We start from the raw sequence: 18672 nt of genomic DNA on the forward strand, positions 1-18672 counted from the left end.
CTTGAGCCCTGCATCATAAATAAATAATTAAACCGGAAATATTTATCTAAATGCAACACTGAATACACCAAAAATAAATAAATTAAAATAAAGTTGTAAAATAAAATAAAATACAACTGTAGGTTTGAATCCCTGCAACATAAATAGATAATTAAACATGAAAGATGTATTTCAATGCAACAGTGAATACATCAAAAATAAATAAATTAATTGATAAATAAATAAATAAAATAAAAGTAAAGTAAAGTTTAAAAAATTAAACTAAGAGTAAAAAGTAAAAAATAAAATAAAAATAAACAAAGATTTACGGGGCCTTGATGTCAGTGGTGGATATTTTACTTGAGTAAAAGTAGCAAAACCACAGTACAATAAAAAATACTCTTTAATAAGTAATGATAGGTAAGTAAAGGTTCATATCTGCAGGCGGGGTTTTTTTTTTTTTGTGAAGCGCACTTTGTAGCACTAAGAAAAGTGCTGTATATATTAAGGTGTTTATAATCCCAATTATGTTCCAGACACACAAAGACACACAAATATTTTAATTTTCCTTCCTCTAAATACACTCAACAATAGTTTACAAAACACAGTTTATTCAACACAAATGATGCACTTTAACAACGTGACAACTTGCACTTCCTCTTTCACTTTAGAAGTCGGACTGGTTTGTAGACATCCATCAGATGACGGTAATCATAGATGTAGACATCCTGGAAAGGTTCGGTCCATTAGCGTGGACGGGGGATCTGAACAGATGAGGTCAGGGGTCGGCAACCTCAATGATTAAAAGAGCCATTTAGCCAAAGAAAAAAAGAAAAGTACAAAAAAAATCTGTGGAACCACAAAGCATACTTTTTTGACTTTGGAGTCCAAATGGTGGAGAAAGTGAAGGAATGCTGGTAGACGAAAATAAGAATGTTAAGAACAGCTATTTCTTCTTTATTTATTTTAGTTTAGTTTTGCCGACCTCTGGTTTAAGTGAATGTACACAAGTATTAGCATCAAATAGCCTGCCAAAAACAAAAACACACGCAAGAACCTCAGCTGTAATTTACATCCACAGCCTATCAGCATGTTAGCGTTTCCACGGGGAGCATGTTAGCATGTTAGCATGACCGCACACTCTTGTTCACATTGTTCACAGTGTAAAGAGCTTCAGCTGGAAACCATATGACTCTGTGTGTGTGTGTGTGTGTGTGTGTGTGTGTGTTTTACAACAGCTCTTAATTGTGGCCAATGCGCTGGAAAATTAATCAAATGAGACATTCACACTCACACACACACACACACACACACAGACACACACACACACACACATACACACATGTGCAAACCAAAACAGATGTTTGCACGAGCCTTTAGAATATAGCTTTATTGATAAATACAGATATATAATTTAATGGACACAAACCTCATCAATAATTCAAAGTCAGTTGGTGATAGCAGACTATTAGTTGATGTCTCGTAAACTACAAACCAGATTTCAGTCCCAGTAACTAAGGCTCCACAAATTGAAAGCATATATTATGGGATGTAATAAAAAGTTCAGCCTGCAGGGGCTCCTAGTGCTGTTTCAAACCTCGGACTAGTTTTATTTCTGCACAGGTAGACTTGAAATGAAATATTTTACACATTAAACACTATAATAAATACACTACATGGCCAAAAGTAAGTGGACACTAAAACATGACATCTATATGTGATGGCTGAGCGTTTCCTTAAAATGCTGTTATAGCAGCACCCACTCTTTTGTTTGAGGCACCCTCTGACATTTCTGGCCTCAGGCTGCAGGGAGTTACTCTCACTCAGACACAAGAGCATCAGTGGGGTCTGATGTTAGGTGATCAGATCATGAATGGAATACTGAACAGGCCTGCTAGGCACAGGCCCAGGGTCACTCAAATTAACATGTACCTACTCGCACAATGACCACAGAGACACAAGCAGACCACAACGGGACACAAAATGACCACAAAGAGACACAAACAGACCACAACGGGACACAAAATGACCACAGAGACACAAGCAGATTACAGTGGGACACAAAATGACCACAGAGACACAAATAGACCACAATGGGACACAAAATGACCACAGAGACACAAACAGACCTCAATGGGACACAAAATGACCACAGAGACACAAATAGACCACAGCAGGACACAAAATGATCACAGAAACACAAGCAGACCACAGCGGGACACAAAATGACCACAGAGACACAAGCAGATCACAGTGGGACACAAAATGACCACAGAGACACAAATAGACCACAGCGGGACACAAAATGACCACAGAGACACAAGCAGATCACAGTGGGACACAAAATGACCACAGAGACACAAATAGACCACAATGGGACACAAAATGACCACAGAGACACAAACAGACCACAACGGGACACAAAATGACCACAGAGACACAAACAGACCACAGCGGGACACAAAATGATGACAGAAACACAAGCAGATCACAGTGGGACACAAAATGACCACAGAGACACAAATAGACCACAATGGGACACAAAATGACCACAGAGACACAAGCAGACCACAGCGGGACACAAAATGACCACAGAGACACAAATAGACCACAGCGGGACACAAAATGACCACAGAGACACAAATAGACCACAATGGGACACAAAATGACCACAGTAACACAAGCAGACCACAATGGGACACAAAATGACCACAGAGACACAAACAGACCACAACGGGACACAAAATGACCACAGAGACACAAACAAACCACAACGGGACACAAAATGATGACAGAAACACAAGCAGACCACAACGGGACACAAAATGACCACAGAGACACAAATAGACCACAACGGGACACACAATGACCACTAAGAGACACAAAACATCAACAAGGAGACACAAACAGACCACAGCGGGACACAAAATGACCACAGAGACACAAAACATCTACAAGGAGACACAAGCAGACCACAACGGGACACAAAATGACCACAACAGGACACAAAATGACCACAACGGGACACAAAACATCTACAAGGAGACACAAGCAGACCACGATGGGTCACAAAATGACCACAGAGACACAAACAGACCACAACGGGACACACAATGACCACTAAGAGACACAAAACATCAACAAGGAGACACAAACAGACCACAACGGGACACAAAATGACCACAACAGGACACAAAATGACCACAACGGGACACAAAACATCTACAAGGAGACACAAGCAGACCACGATGGGTCACAAAATGACCACAGAGACACAAGCAGACCACAGTGGGTCACAAAATGACCACAGAGACACAAGCAGACCACAAAGAGACATAAAATGATTTATAAAAAGCCACAAGACAAACAACCACAAGAAGACACAAGATTAAAAAAAAGACACAAAACAAACAAACAAAAATAGACAAAACCAGCACAATGTCAGTGTGTCTCGTCTCAGTGCAGCAGAGGTGGTGGGGCCTTCTGTTTGTCTGTGCTCAGGGGCCCATTTTGGTCTTTATTTTATTAACTTAAAACTGCAACTTTTTAACAATTTACCAAAATCACATTTTATTTCAGCTTGTGTCTTATTTCTTACTGCTTTCTGCGTATCTGCCCATTTTGGTCTTTAATAAATTAAATAAAGCTGAACTAAACCCTGAAAAACAACCCCAGACCAAAAGAACAAGAGTGTACAGTATGTTGTCCACATACTTTTGGCCATACACTGTAGTGTACGATACGTCACCACACAGTAATTAGTCTGCAATAAAATATAATGTTTAGACCTGAATAAATACACTGTAAAAAGATACAAACTGAAGATTAGAGGATCAATATAGTGGTTATCTGTTACACAACAATGTCTCTCAGAGTGTTGGTGATGAGTTCAGGTGCTGGTGGGACGTTGCAAATGAACACACAGACTCTCTCTCAGTGGTCAGTGGGTTTGTACTGCAGGCTGGTCCCATGGTGGAGAGGCAGCGTACTGTTGGAGAGAGAGCCAGAATAACACCAACAACACAGACAGGACTGCAGAGAGAGAAAGAGAGAAAGAGACAGACAGACAGACAGACAGACAGACAGAGGGGGGGGGGTTGATTAAAGGGGTACTCCAGCGACAGTGGTGGAATGTAACTAAGTACATTAACTCAAGTATCTAAGTACAAATTAGACGTACTTGTACTTTGATTAAGTATTTCCATTTTATGCTGCTTTATAGTTCCACTCCATCTCAGAGGTCAATGTTTGACTTTTGCTGCTCTACATTTGTTTAACAGCCCAACACAACCGCCAGAAAAATGCTGGCACTGAAACTTAACATTTCAACAACATTGTGGTTAATGTTTCCGCACAAAAACCACCACCAATTTTGGTTCAGAAAACATCATAGAAGCATAAAAAGCTGCTGGAAAAACAGTGTTGGGTTGCTACAGCTCACCTACATTTGGTGCCTAAAAATCCACTGGCAAAACAGTGACTGGTCGCTACAAAACACCCAAGTTTGGCGAAAGGGTCACTGTAAAAAACAGCATGTTTTACTACCTATGTTTGGTGCCTAAAAGCCACTGGAAAACCACAGACAGGTTGCTACAAAACACCCACGTTTGGTGCCTAAAAATCTGCTGGAAAGACAGTGACGAGTCACAACAAAACACCCACCACTGGTGTTTAAAACACCACTGGAAAAATGATGACAGGTTGCTAAAAAAAAAACACCCATGCTTGGTGTCTAAAAAGCTGCTAGAAAAACAGTGTTGGGTTGCTACAGCTCACCTATGTTTGGTGCCTAAAAATCCACTGGCAAAACAGTGACTGGTCGCTACAAAACACCCAAGTGTGGCACTTGAAAGGGCATGTTTTACTACCTACGTTTGGTGCCTAAAAATCCACTGGCAAAACCACAGACAGGTTGCTACAAAACACCCACGTTTGGTGCCTAAAAATCTGCTGGAAAGACAGTGACGAATCACAACAAAACACCCACCACTGGTGTTTAAAACACCACTGGAAAAATGATGACAGGTTGCTAAAAAAACCACCCAAAAGCTGCTGGCAAGACCGCACGGGTTGCTACAAAACACCTAAGTTTGATGCCTAAAAAGCTGCTGGAAAGACAGTGACAAGTCATGACAAAACACCCTCCCTTGGAGTTTAAAACACCACTGGAAAAACAATGACAGGTTGCTAAAAAAAACAAACACCCATGCTTGGTGCCTAAAAAGCTGCTGGAAAAACAGCAAGGGTTGCTACTGTACACAACGCCTTTGTTTGGTGCATAAAAATCCACTGAAAAAACACTGACAGGTCACTGCAAAACACCCAACCCTGGTGCCTTAAAACTCTGCTGAAAGCCATGACTTGCCAAAACACAACTGGTGTTATTGTTTGTTGGTTTTGAACGGTGGTCTGCAGCTTGGTAGCCATCTTGCCTGGGTGCAACACTGTCCACCAACAGTATATGAAGCTGTTCAAATTAGCACAGCCTTAAACATCCACAGCAGTAAAATGCAACACATTAATGCAGCAGCAATATTAAACCAAAAACATAAGTTATCATAGTAAAACATGGTCAGGGAACATTTTTCTGCACTACCAATACTTTTTCTTTAAACATTTAACATTTAGCTCATACATACTTTTACTTCAGTAAGGTTTTGAATGCAGGACTTCTACATGTAGTGGAGTACTTCTACAATATCGTATTAGTACTTTTACTCAAGTAACTTAAGGTCTTAATTTCGTAAAGTTGAGTGAGACACATTTTTTAAAAGGAATGGTGAAAACTGAGGCTGAGTTATCCTGATATATCGTACCTAAGCTCCATAAATACCAAATTTACTTACAATACAACTAATAACATAATTTCCTTTGAGCCTCACTCACGTCTTTCATACTCCACACGTCCACTTTGTAAAGCAGCCTTTCTGCTATGAATTTTTCTCATCTTGGAGCCACCATCCGAGATAAACCCTTTTGACATCGCTATGACATCATCAGGGTTGTGTTCTCAGACTTTAAAAAGCCTCCCCCAGATTGTTTCCACATGCAGACAGACTGACCTTCATGTGTGAAGTCGGTGGAGTGCCCCTTTAAACAGACATGCCACTGGTCACTTCCCACAAGTCTTTTATCAAAGGTCACGACCTTTCTATGTTTATCACTCACTGTCCCAAGACATTTAGATTTAGTTTCTTTCTCTCTGTCTGTTTCTCACGTCCTCTGACCTAGTGACCTCGTTGTGATGTCACACTGACATTCACTATCACCACTAACTACAGCGACGTTCAGTTTTTACCTTGAAGCAGTTTTTGAACTTCTTGGAGACAAAGAAGAGGATGATGGGGTTGATGCAGGAGTTGATGGTCGCCATATTGATGCTGAGGTAGTCAAGCACCAACAGGAAACTGTAACCACAGAAGAAGAACACGTAACATCAATGGAAGAAGAATTCAGATCCTTTACTTAAGTAAAAGTATGAATCAGTGAGAATGTTTCCTTTGTTAATGCATGTATCTCTCCACCTACTTTAACAGCTCACAGCGGTGTGCATCATGGGATTTGTACACGGTCCTCTTCAGAAGTCGACTCAGATGCAGTGGAAACCAGCACAGAGCAAAGATCAGCACCAGGCAGAACACGGCTTTGGCTACTTCTCTACGCTGCAGAGAGAAATTACTCTCAGAAGTCGAGCATCAGGAATGCAGGTACTTTGATCTTTTACATTAGTGTGTGTGTGTGTTTACCTGTTTGAGGTGTTCACTCAGTGAGATCTTCAGACTTCCTTTCTGGTGTCTGAGCATCTCGCAGGTCATCAGGCCGTAGAAAATGGCAGAACAGGCCAGAGGTACACAGAAGTAGAAGCCAAACAGCCACCAGTCCTTTGCATCCCGGTAGAACTGGAACGTGCAGAGAAACATACTTTCAGAATGCTCTAGAACAAAACACAAAACATGTTGAGATATGGAGCTTAGCTTTTCTAGAACTCCTCGATATTCCTGTAGAGACGTCAGACTCTATAACTATTGAGAACCACCTCTTGAGACCCTTTGAACTCCAGAGCCTCCCAGAAACATCTCTAGAACACGTGACACTCAGAAGTCCCAGACTCTTCGGCAAATCCAGAATGTAGGAAAAACATTGTTCAACCTCTCCAAACATTCATAGAGTCCAAACTTCAAATCTCAAGAACTCTCAAAACTCTCTGGAAGCTTTCAGACCTGATTCCTCAAGTTTCTACGGAACTTTAGAAAGTTTGGAAATTCTCTAAAATTATCTAAAAGCACAAAAACTTTAGCAACATATTCTCGGGATTTTAGAACCTCCAGAACTACACTGAACCTCACAATACTCTAGAACAGCATGGCACGACGACCAAATTCTCTCTTGAAATGCTAGAACCATCAAACATTCTCATTTATCGTATTATTTTCAGCATTCTAGGAATCTCAAGATTCCTAATATTCTAGAATGGACTGGACATAAAATTATTCATAGGACATGTAAGAGCCATTAGACAATTCTTGCACAGTGTATCATTTTAGAGCCATATTAAAGAACCATTATATTGTTCTAGAACTACTAATAGCTACCAAAAGCACTGGATCATGATCTTTGTTTGGAAGTACTAACTTGTCCATGAACTTCTTCCATTAAGATTTTAATTCGAAAATTTAAATACTTGTTGTGATCCAGTATTTACTGGCTGAAACGTCTCTAAAATTGTCTAAACACTCTCTAAAAGTTCTCAGAATGTTCTGTGATTCCCTAAGTTTCTTTAAAACCCAAAAAACAGTAGAGAACTCTCAGAATGTTTTAAAATTCTCTAGAAATCTCTAAAAGTATAAAAACCCTCTTGACATTTTTCATAACTTAAAATTTGATTTCATTCTCCATTCTAGAACCTCATAATATTCTAGAACAGTACGGCATGTCGTCCAAATTAACGAATTCTAATGAAATTGTAGAACCATCAAACTCTCGGGTGTCATATGATTTTCAGCACTCTAGAATATTTCAATACTTTCAGGTAACTGGAGCATTGCAGTGAAGTATTTACCGACTGAGGCATCTTTGAAATTGTCTGAAAGTTTTTGAAACTCTCTTTAGAACCCACATATACAGCAGAGAATCCTGACAATGTTTTACAAATTCTCCAAAATTCTCCAAAAACACAAGAACCCTAACGCCATTTTCTCACCACTGAAAGATTTTTTTTATTCTCTGTTCTAGAACAGTGCCTCACAGTGCTCTAGAACAGCACGGCACGTCATCCAAGTTATAGAATTTTCAGGAAATTCTGGAACCATCAAAATTCTTGTGCATCATATTATTTTCAACGTTCTAGAAACTGTGCAACAACCTTCACTGAAATCCTGAAAACCTTCTACAAATGTCCAGAACTTTTTTAAAACTCATATGTACACTAGAGAACTCTCAGAATGTTTTAGAAATTCTCTAGAAATCTCTAAAAGCATAAAAATCCTCTTGACATTTTCCATAACTTAAAATTTGATTTCATTCCCCGTTCTAGAGCATCTATGACCATACAGAACCTCATAATATTCTAGAACAGCATGGTGTGTCGTCCAAATAATAGAATTCTCGTAAAGTTCTAGAACCATCAAACATTGTCAGGTATCTAGGATATTCTAGGATCGGCGCAACGACCTTCACTGAAATACCTTAAAACCCTCTAGAACCTTTAACAACTGTGGTACCATGACAGAGTTGTAGAACTACTGTAACATTCTGAAATGGATCAGACCCTAAATCAGCACAGTAGAGCCATGAGGTGATTATTGCTCAATATATCATTATAGAACCATATTATTGTTCTAGAACCACCTTTGGCCACCAGAACCACTGGAACATGATCTTTGTTTGCAACTAGTTGGTCCATAAACTCAACTTCCTTCTTACATCAGGAATTTGAGGATTTAAATACTTTCAGGTAACTGGAGCGTTACTGAGTGCAGTTAAAAATGATTTGGGAGAAAAACACACATCTAAAGACTAACAGCAGGTCAGCTGACCCAGGTTCAGTTTGGAGTGCCTGGGCGGCCTGTGTTTAGTCCAGTGGCGACCTGCAGATGTAAACAGGAAATGATGATCTAAACCATTTGAGTTAAAGAGGCCTCGCCCTGAAACACAACAACAAAGAAATCTTGGAAATGGACCAAAGAGTATTTTCCCCGCAGAGACCATCCATCACACAGATGTGCCGGGAAGAACCCCCCCCCTAATTCTCTGTGCCCCTACCCATGAACTGTTCAGTGATATTACTTAGAGGCCTCTTATGGGAATCATTGTTTAAATTCAGCTTCTTATATACTGAACTTTGTGACCTGAGAATTCAGTTTTAGATCATAGTGTGCACCAACATAAACCATGGTACTTTTCTCAGGGAGCGAAGTTAAAACTATGTGCGACCATGTTAAAAGGGTCACTGGACAATATCATGAAATAAAATCAGATTTAGTTCCTGCATTTAGAATTTTTTACAATAATTTTGAATAATATTCTTTCAAATGAATCGTGTTGTAGTTGTGAAACCTGTTTTTGAGAGGGAAGGTTTACAGAAGCTATCAACACACTGACATAAGCACACACACACACACACACACACTCACAGTCATGAAGGGCGTCTCGGGCTGCAGCATGCAGGTGTTAATGGTGGTGTTCTTGTATTCGAAGGTGACCATCTTGAAGCCGATGGCCTCCGGCACGGCCAGCGTGATAGACAGCATCCAGATCACCACAATCTCCATCGCCGTTACCGTGGGAACGCCTGTGCCCTGCACCCGGGACCAGGACGCCACCGCACGGTACCTGGGCACATGGGTGTAACTTTTAATCATTTGTTCTCTCTGGATGTGTGGACATCAGTTGATGCACCTTAATCCTTCGTATCTAAATATTAGTTTGGTGTTTTCCTTTGGTCCGACTAAACGGACGAAGGAAGGAAGGAAGGAAGGAAGGAAAGAAGGAAGGATAGGAAGGAAGGAGGAGAGAGGGAAGAAAGAGAGGGAAGGAAGGAAAGAAGGAAGGGGAGGGAGGGAGGGTCAGTGGGTGAGAGAATGGGAAGATGAGGAGGGAAGAAAGAAATAATGAAGGGCGGGGTGGGGGAGGAGGAAGAAATAAAGAAAGAAGAGAGGGAGGAAGGGTAGGAAAGGAGGAAAAAACAAAGAAAGAGGGAGGAAGAAAAAGAGAAGGAAAAAGAACATAAAGATTGGGAGGGAGAAAGAGGGACGAAAGGAGGAAGGCAGGAAGGATGGAAGAAAGAAAGCGGGGAGGAAGAAGGGAGGAAGGGGGAGGAACAAAGAAAGGAGAGAGGCGGGAAGGAGGGAGAAAAAGAGAAAGAAAAAGGATCTAAGAAAGACAGGGAGGGAGAAAAGGAGGGAGGGGGAGACAGAAAGAAAGAAAGAAAGAAAGAAAGAAAGATTATATTATTATTATATTATATATGGTAATATTTAAATACCATATTGTCACATTGTGTGTGTGTGTATGTGTGTGTGTGTGTGTGTGTGTTACCTGTCCACACTCAGAGCGCACAGGTTGAGGACAGTGATGCCGACTGAAGCTTTCTGCAGGAAGGGAAACAGCTTACAGAGGAAAGGACCAAACTCACTGTCGGCAAAGGGCCACCGCATCGCCAGGAGCTGCACACACACACACACACACACATTAACATCATATCACAGAGTGTGTGTGGCGTGTTATCTCAGTCCGTGGGGTATTTTAGTGCTGTTATCAGTGCAACACTCAACCTCCTGACTGAGACACACACACAACACACACACAGCTTCCACAGGGAGTTTGTTTTATATCCCATAATGCATCTCTGCTCCTGTAAACTCAGGACACAAATTACGTCCCAGTCTTATTAAAATAAAGCTGGTTAATGATAATCATTATTTAATGTTGCTTTATTTCAAACGTAAAAACTGAAATATGATTTTTAGACCAACTTGTATTAAAAGACTGTGCTTTTATTTTGAAATTCCCTGTGTAGAGATCAGAGTACATACTAACTAAACCGTGGAAGTAAACACTTTATCAGCTCTGTTGAGTGTTTGACTTCTCGGCTCATGTTTCAGTAAATCAGAACATCAATGACGATGTAAATACTTAAATCCAAATATATGTCTGAGTAACATCGTAGTGAAGCTGCGTACCTTGTAGACGTGGATCGGTATGTCGATGGCGATGTATATGAGGTCTCCCAGGGCTAGACTGGCTATCAGAGCGTTGGGTCCGTTCCTCATGCTTTTATTTTGGGAGATAATCCTGAGCAGGGTGGCGTTTCCGATGATCCCCACAGCAAATATAACGCAGGACAGCACCGTGTTGATGTACTTGAAGGCGGTTTGGATTGACGTGGCCTGCAGGCAGCTAGGGGGCGACATCGGGCGCATACGAACCGCCAGGGAGGAGTTAGAGGAAGGAGAGTGAGAAGGAGGTTTTCTTTCGTATTTGTGTTTGAGCTTGCTCACGTGTTTTGGTTTTCCTTTCTCCCAGGGGGGCGGGGGCTTGTTCACGGTCTCTTGCACCAGGTGTGGCTCTCCGTCCGAGGTCTGGATGAGATAGTTCAGCCCTGGTCCCAGAGGCGCATCAGTGCTGTGGAAGTCAGGCGGCTCCAACATCACCAGATCTGAGAAGTTACTGTGGCAACTGGCGGGCTTGACAAACCCCAAACACCAGACAACCAGCAGTGAGGTAAACACTCCGGGCATGGAGGGAACCCTGAAACCCAAACTGGTTCCTATTCTGGAGCATGATTTGGTTCTTGAACCCATCCTGGACCCTGCTGAGACTCCTGAACCAACTCCTAAACTCGTAGAACTTGTTGTGAATTCAGGGCAGACTCCAGAACCCAGTTTAGAACCTGCTGTTGTTGCAGAATGTTTTTCAGATCCAGGTCCAGATCCTTCTCTGATTTCAGAACCTTTTCTGCTGCAAGTTCTAGAAGCTTTAGAAGTCCGCAGCACTGATTGGAGCCGAGTAGAGCACGTTCTAGCAGTTCTGAAGTTGTTGGATTCCAGGCTCTAAAAAAGAAAAAACTGCAGAGGAAAAGTTAAAGAAAATTAGAGGTTGATTGGAAAGCTTTGCAACTTTGCAAAATGACTATTTGTAAATCAGTTACTCACTGCGTGTTACGTTGAATTTGTCAAGAAAACGTTTTTCTTGTATGCCTCCATGCTGAACGAAGAATCCGAAAAACAGAATCCCAAAAAAGGCGAACATTCTTCATGAACCGAAGTAAACAAGGCTTACATTTAACAGCAGCAAAACTAATATCGAATCCTTGGTTAACACACTTGTCAGGACGATCAGAGTGTGTCTGTACTGTTTATACTCAAGTGTTTTTATACTGTGTTCTGAGTGTAAATATGTGTGTTTGAGAAGTACTGAGCTGAACTGGATAAATGACTTGGATTATACTGCCTTTTTTAGATTCTTCGTTCACCGTGGAGGCATGTGAGAAAAACAACTTTTCTTCATGAATTCAACGTAACACGCGGTAACTGATGTACAAATGGTCGTCTTACAGTTGAAATATTCTTCATTCCCTTACATGTATCTGCATATGTACGCAGAATCTGTAGGAAGAGGTGTGGACTCGAGTCACAAATTTGATGACTTTAGGCTTGACTTGACTCCGACCTCGTCACATATTGACGTTTGGTCGTGGACTTTCCATGTCCACACACGACGTGCAAGGTACCCTGGGTGTGTTGGTTGTAGACGTTCTGGGACAACAAGTTCTGCCTGTTACATGCATTGTCTTCTTTCAAAATACCCTTATGTTTTCACAGGAAATTTAACGTTCACATACCGTCTCTTTCAAAATAAAAGCATACGTTGGTACAACACCGTAAATTGATATTTTTTTCCTTCAGTAACAAATAGACGTGGTTAGGTTTAGGACAAAACAACAGGGTTTGGCTTTAGAATCTTACGGGACGTGAACACCGCTCTCTCAGGTGAAAGTCAGTGTTCGTTGGACCCATCCACCACCCCTCCTGCCCGCCCTAATCAGACTTTCGCCACCTTAACTTTCGATCTAGTCCGGCCGCAGGTAGCTTTCTTCGTCAGTGTCTGACACAGCAAGTCACTGCACAGATAACAGAATGTCAGAATTCTGAACTTCGTCTCTCTGAACGCTGCAATTCTCAATGTCGTCCATGAAACACTACATTAAAACGTTTTTACTCTTTGAGGCAGCAAAAACAACGCTGACGCATCATCACCTTTTAAGGTGATATGATGAACCATAGCTAATTTACATACCCAACAGATACAGAGCAAAACTAGCATTCATTAGGAGTTTTGTGTTTGTGTCCACCTGATAAAATCCAATAATCTCTCTCTTTTAGCTCAGTTTTTGGTCTCCACCAACTCCTGAGGGAAATATCTGCCTCTCTAGCTGCTGAATGCTCCACTGTGTTCGCCAGCTTATCTTTAACTGTGTGTATCTGCTGTTTGCCGCTGAGCAGATCATATATGGTGACCTTTTAGAGCTGCTTCTTGAAACGCAGCTGACGAGAATGGTCCAAAACAGTCGCCATCAGTAAAACCAAAACAGCTGAGCTGAAAGACGCTAAAATGCTTGGTCAACCCCCTTTATTCACATCGTCACGTAGTCCACTGTTTGATCTCTCTCCCTCACTCAGTCTCAGCTCAATAATGTCCTCCTCAAAAACCCAGACTGTTTGGACTGTCGCTTGTAAAATGAAAGCATTTGAAAAATACGTTTACAGAAGGTTACAGAGCCTATCTGGGTCAAATATCATACATATAAAATTATGCTTCAAACAAACACAACATAAAAATGATTAGTTTTATCTCATTTTGCTCATTTCAAAAGCACATAATGAACTATACTGTCCTTTTCCTGTGAGCTTTTATCGTCCACCTACATTTTTTAACTTAAAATAAACTTAAACTATCTGTTAAATTGATGCCTGTTATTATCTTAACATATGTATCTGTTGATTTTACATAATGGCTCATTTTAAACGATCGAGATCTTTTGGAAATCAAACTTAAAAGTTGCATCTGGATAAATGTTGACAAAAGAAGAAAATCTCACCTGTCTGTATTTTTCTGCCTTCCTCAGTGGATTTTGATTAAGTTAAATCCCTCCAAGGACGAGAGGATAAGAAGAAGAAGAGTAGCTCCACTTGGCGAAGGAGACAGAACTGATGAAGTCAAACTGATGTCACTCAGGTTTTACTCTGCCTCTCACCCCCTCCTCTCCTCTCGACCCTCCCCCTTCTTCTTCTGCTCTTTCAGCTGGTTACAGTGGAACATCTCATAAACACTCTGACATAAAGTGACTGAACTTTTACTATCTGACACACACACTTCATGTGATTGAAGCCAGTTTTTAACCCCTTTTTCCACTTAAAGTTTGTTTATAAAACAATGTTGTGGAAATTGAGGCAGTAAAACATATTACTGCACTTAAACAACAAATTTGACTTTACTGGAGTGTTTGAACACAACTGATTGCAGACTCCAGACTCTGTTTATTACACCACCGAGTCCTGCTCTCCATCAGAGTTTACTGAAACCGTTTTCTTTATTCTTTCTGATTCCAGCATATTGACGTGGTTCACACTGAGACTTTGGAAAGCTACCACCGAGCAGACACATAAAAAGCAGAATTCTTCTCAGAAGATGTTTTATTTTATTTTGTATTGTGAGATGATCCTGGAGCTTTCTCACTGCTGTTCATGATCTGCCGTGAAGTCGGAGAAGTTTAAACATCTCATACAGCCTGTACATTCACTCAAATTTGAAGTATTTGTTCTTTACTTGAGTATTTCCATTTCTACTCCACTACATCTCAGAGGTAAATATTTTACTTTTTACTGCGCTAAATTTGTCTGATGGCTTTAATTAATTTCCAGGTTATAGATTTGATCCCCTTCCTGTCCAGGGAAAACCATTAGGCACAAAAACCACTTAGTTATGGTTAGGAAAAGATCATGATCATAACCAATGTCTCTCTAAAACAAATGACCACTTTTCGTAGCACTATAAAAAGCAGCTGGAAAAACAGCAACAATTGACTAAAAAACATCCATGCTTGGTGCCTGAAAAACAGTGACAAGTTGCAACAAAACTCCTATGATTAGTACCTGAAAAACAGTGACAGGTCACTACAAAACACCTACTTTTGGTGCCTAAAAAGCTGCTGTAAAAACAGTGACAAATTGCTACAAAATACCTACATCTGGTGAGTGGAAAACAGGGACAGGTCACTACAAAACACCCATGCTTGCTGCCTAAAAAGCCGCTGCAAAACAGCACAGTTTGCTACAAAACAACCATGTTTGGTGCCTGAAAAACAACGACAGGTTACTACAAAACAATCACGCATGGTGTCTTAAAAGTCGCTGGGAAAAACAATTATGGGTTACTACAAAACACCCATATTTGGTGCCTGAAAAATAGTGATGGGTCGCTACAAAACACCTATGTTTAGTGCCTGACAAACAACAACAGATCACGGCAAAACTGCTGTAAAAACAGTGACAAGTTGCTACAAAATACTTATGTTTGGTGTGTGAAAAACAAGGACAGGTCACTACAAAACACTCATGCTTGGTTCCTAAAAAGCAGCTGGAAAAACAGTGACAAGTCACTACAAAATGCACGTTTGGTGCCTGAAAACAGTGATGGGTTGTTACAAAACACCTATGTTTGGTGCCTGAAAAACAGTGACAGGCCACTACAAAACACCTTTGTTTAGTGCCTAAAAAGCCACTGGAAAAAACAGCATGGGTTGCTACAAAACACGTTTGGTGCCTACGAATGCGCTAGAAAAACAGTGTTGGGTCACTGCAAATCACCCACATTTGGTGCCTGAAAAACAGTGACAGGTCGTTACAAAACACCCTTGTTTGGTGCCTAAAAAGCAGCTGGAAAATTGGTGACAGGTCGCTACAAAACACCTATGTTGGTGCCTGAAAAACTGCAACAGGTCGCAACAAAACATCTCCATTTAGTTCCTGAAAAGCCACTGGTAAAATAGCAGCAGGTCGCCACAAAACACCTATGTTTGGTGCCTAAAAAGCAGCTGGAAAATTGGTGACAGGTCGTTACAAAACAAACACCCTTGTTTGGTGCCTAAAAAGCAGATGGAAAATTGGTGACAAGTCGCTACAAAACATGTTTGGTGCCTACGAATGCGCTAGAAAAACAGTTTTGGGTCGTTGCAAAGCAACCACATTTGGTGCCTGCAAAAATAGTGACAGGTTGTTACAAAACACCCTTGTTTGGTGCCTAAAAAGCTGCTGGAAAATTGGTGACAGGTCGCTACAAAACACCTATGTTTGGTGCCTGAAAAATGCAACAGGTTGCAACAAAACATCCCCATTTTGTGCCTAAAAAGCCAAAACAGCCATGACTCACCTAAACACAACTGGCTTTTGTTTGTCGGTCTTGAGCAGTGATCGGCAGCTTGACAGCCATCTTGTTTAGGTGCAGTGGCATCCACCATCCCCTCCACCTCCCAATGACAAAGTCAGTTTATATACTTAGTAACTTTATAAATGTTATGATACGTATGAAACATGCAAATATAACATTTATTCGTGCTTTGCCGAAACGTGCAATGCCACATGTTCTTTCGCTGACTGGGCTCTCCTTCCTGTCTAGTAAACACTGTGTATCTCTAGATGTGTTGATGCTGAATGTTTGTGAAACTGAAGGATGAAGTGTTCTTAAATTCTCCTACTTCTGAAGCTAAATCAAAGTGTCCACGTGACAAACATATGATGATCTCATAGAATATGATGCATCTCTGTAGATTATTAATTATCTTTCTATCTATCTATCTATCTATCTATCTATTTATCAGTCTATCAGTCTATGGGTCTATGGGTCTATGGGTCTGTATGTCTGTAGAAGTCAAGTAGAAGTCGTCATGACCTCTGACTTCCTTTCAGACTGACGACAGTTTGTTTGTTACAGTATACACAGAGATAAACAGATGAAGGCTCTACGTGACTTGAAACATGCAGGCAGATAATCACACACACACACACACACACACACACACAAAACATCTATCACACACAGCTGAGAGCCCTTGATCAAGGCATTTAGTTCAAGTTTTTAAATTCTAAAGAGCCTGCAGTCTACTTTTTCTTCTTCTTCTTCTTTTACTGGCACATTGCAACTTTGGTATTTTTCAACCTGCACCCTATTTTCTCATGTTTTTGTGCCCGTGTGACTCATGGCAACAACAGTTTTTGACATTGGTCCAGTACTGACCCCTGCAGCTGCTGTCATTTACGTACTCTAAAAGTGTTTGTTTCTGCCACTGACAGGCTGAGATTCTTATTCTAAGAGTCTGAACCCATTATAGAAAGGATCCCTGCAGAGATTTGCTTAAGAGTAAGATCCTTTTTGTCTGACCAGGAACAGCCTCGAAATCAGCATCCTCAACTCCACCAGACCACATATAAAAAAACAGTAATTTTAGCTTCGTAAAACACACTTCATTCACAGTCCACAAAAGCAAAAAATAACTTGGGAAAGCCATCATGGTTCATCTTTTCAGTTTTCCAACACTCACCACCTCTGGTTTTATTGAAATTAACCCTTAATTCACCCAGTTACATGTGAAAACATGCTGCCTGTATTCACACTAAAATTACTGTTTATTCAAATGGAGTCTGGTGGGTGTGGCGATGGCAATTTCGAGGCTGTATTCGGTCAAACAAAAACGATCTTACTCTTCAACACAAAGGCCCGTCTCTGTGAGGATCCTTTCTGTAATGGTGTTAAACACCTATAATTATAATCTGAGCATGTGGGCGTATATTGACGGTGCGCAATTGACCTATGGCTAAGTCCAGTATTCTGAGATTTGAAGTTTAAAAATGGTCAAACGGTGTGCATGGGGTACATGCAACTCTGACACAAGGTATCCTGAGAGGCTGGGCGACCAGGTGTATTTTTTACACTTTAAACCACATCTCAACTGAGAAAAGTGTCTCCTTTGGATAAAGTTGTGTGGTAAGGTTAGACCACAACATCAACTCAACGTGAATAAGATTAACAATGATGTCTACATCTGTTCTAAGGTAAGTCAACATTGTGTTTGAGGCAACATATTGTCACTTTGCTGGAAAGAAATATAAAGTTATCTTTAACATCTCTAGCTAACGTTAGCTAAAGTTAGCCTAACGTTAGCTCCTAGCTGCGTTGTTCATCATGTCACCTTGTTTGCTGGGAGTTCATTAGCCTATTTTGTTCTAGTTTTGTACTTTGGTGATAGCACATCATTGTTAGCTGTTGTCCAAAGGGCTCTAGTTAAGCTAACGTTAACTTCTGGAGCTTAGCTTCATTAACTTATCTGTAATGGCAGAGATAACAAAGGTTGGCAAACGTTATGCTGAATGATTCAGTGTAAATACTGTAGCACCAAACTAACGGAGAGACACTCTTGGTAAAGATGGTAAAAAGGCCGTTATCCTTTTCTCATATTCTGAGCCAAAAACCTTAACTTCAGTGGCACTTTAACTTGTTGTCTTTGATGGTGACGGCAACCAGATGCGGTTCACAAGCGTACACTGTGACCTGTAAATTTTGGCTTGTAATTTAAGCTTTTCATCGACCTTCTTAACAATAAAATGATGAATATATCCCTCCAATGTGTAGTTTAGGCCC

The 18672-nt window shown here is 40.8% G+C and overlaps 1 protein-coding gene and 1 long non-coding RNA gene across 4 annotated transcripts; one reads left to right on the forward strand and one right to left on the reverse strand.

Annotated features, from left to right (window-relative positions):
* Window positions 1-273: 273 nt before the first annotated feature.
* On the reverse strand, window positions 274-14183 carry LOC117245876 (endothelin receptor type B-like). Of its 3 annotated transcripts, none has more exons than XM_078163897.1 (8): window positions 14078-14183; window positions 11160-12044; window positions 10516-10643; window positions 9612-9810; window positions 6726-6878; window positions 6508-6641; window positions 6278-6386; window positions 274-3967 (listed from the first exon to the last, which is right to left on the reverse strand). In XM_078163897.1, exons 2-8 carry the CDS (start codon window positions 11778-11780, stop codon window positions 3920-3922), a joined length of 1392 nt encoding a protein of 463 aa, XP_078020023.1. In that variant the 5' UTR covers window positions 11781-12044; window positions 14078-14183; the 3' UTR covers window positions 274-3919. The 3 variants fall into 3 exon arrangements, with proteins under 3 accessions (XP_078020023.1, XP_078020022.1, XP_033465354.1); XM_078163896.1 differs by having other exon boundaries at window positions 274-4011; XM_033609463.2 differs by having other exon boundaries at window positions 274-4011; window positions 11160-12029; window positions 14078-14179.
* Window positions 11561-14924, forward strand: LOC117246017 (uncharacterized). The gene is made up of 3 exons (XR_004500667.2): window positions 11561-11700; window positions 14105-14214; window positions 14589-14924. It is a non-coding gene; the product is annotated as an uncharacterized LOC117246017 (long non-coding RNA).
* The last annotated feature ends 3748 nt before the right edge of the window (window positions 14925-18672 follow it).

This window comes from Epinephelus lanceolatus, chromosome 22 (assembly GCF_041903045.1).
Source record: "Epinephelus lanceolatus isolate andai-2023 chromosome 22, ASM4190304v1, whole genome shotgun sequence".
In the NCBI taxonomy this organism is placed as follows: domain Eukaryota; kingdom Metazoa; phylum Chordata; class Actinopteri; order Perciformes; family Serranidae; genus Epinephelus; species Epinephelus lanceolatus.

Coding starts and splice junctions, on each gene's coding strand:
- LOC117245876 (XM_078163896.1), bottom strand. CDS start 11,780: ATGGGTTCAAGAACCAAATCATGCTCCAGAATAGGAACCAGTTTGGGT. Junction 6,642..6,725: donor TGAGTGAACACCTCAAACAG/GTAAACACACAC, acceptor TTCTCTCTGCAG/CGTAGAGAAGTAGCCAAAGC. Junction 4,012..6,277: donor AGTTCAAAAACTGCTTCAAG/GTAAAAACTGAA, acceptor CTCTCTCTGCAG/TCCTGTCTGTGTTGTTGGTG.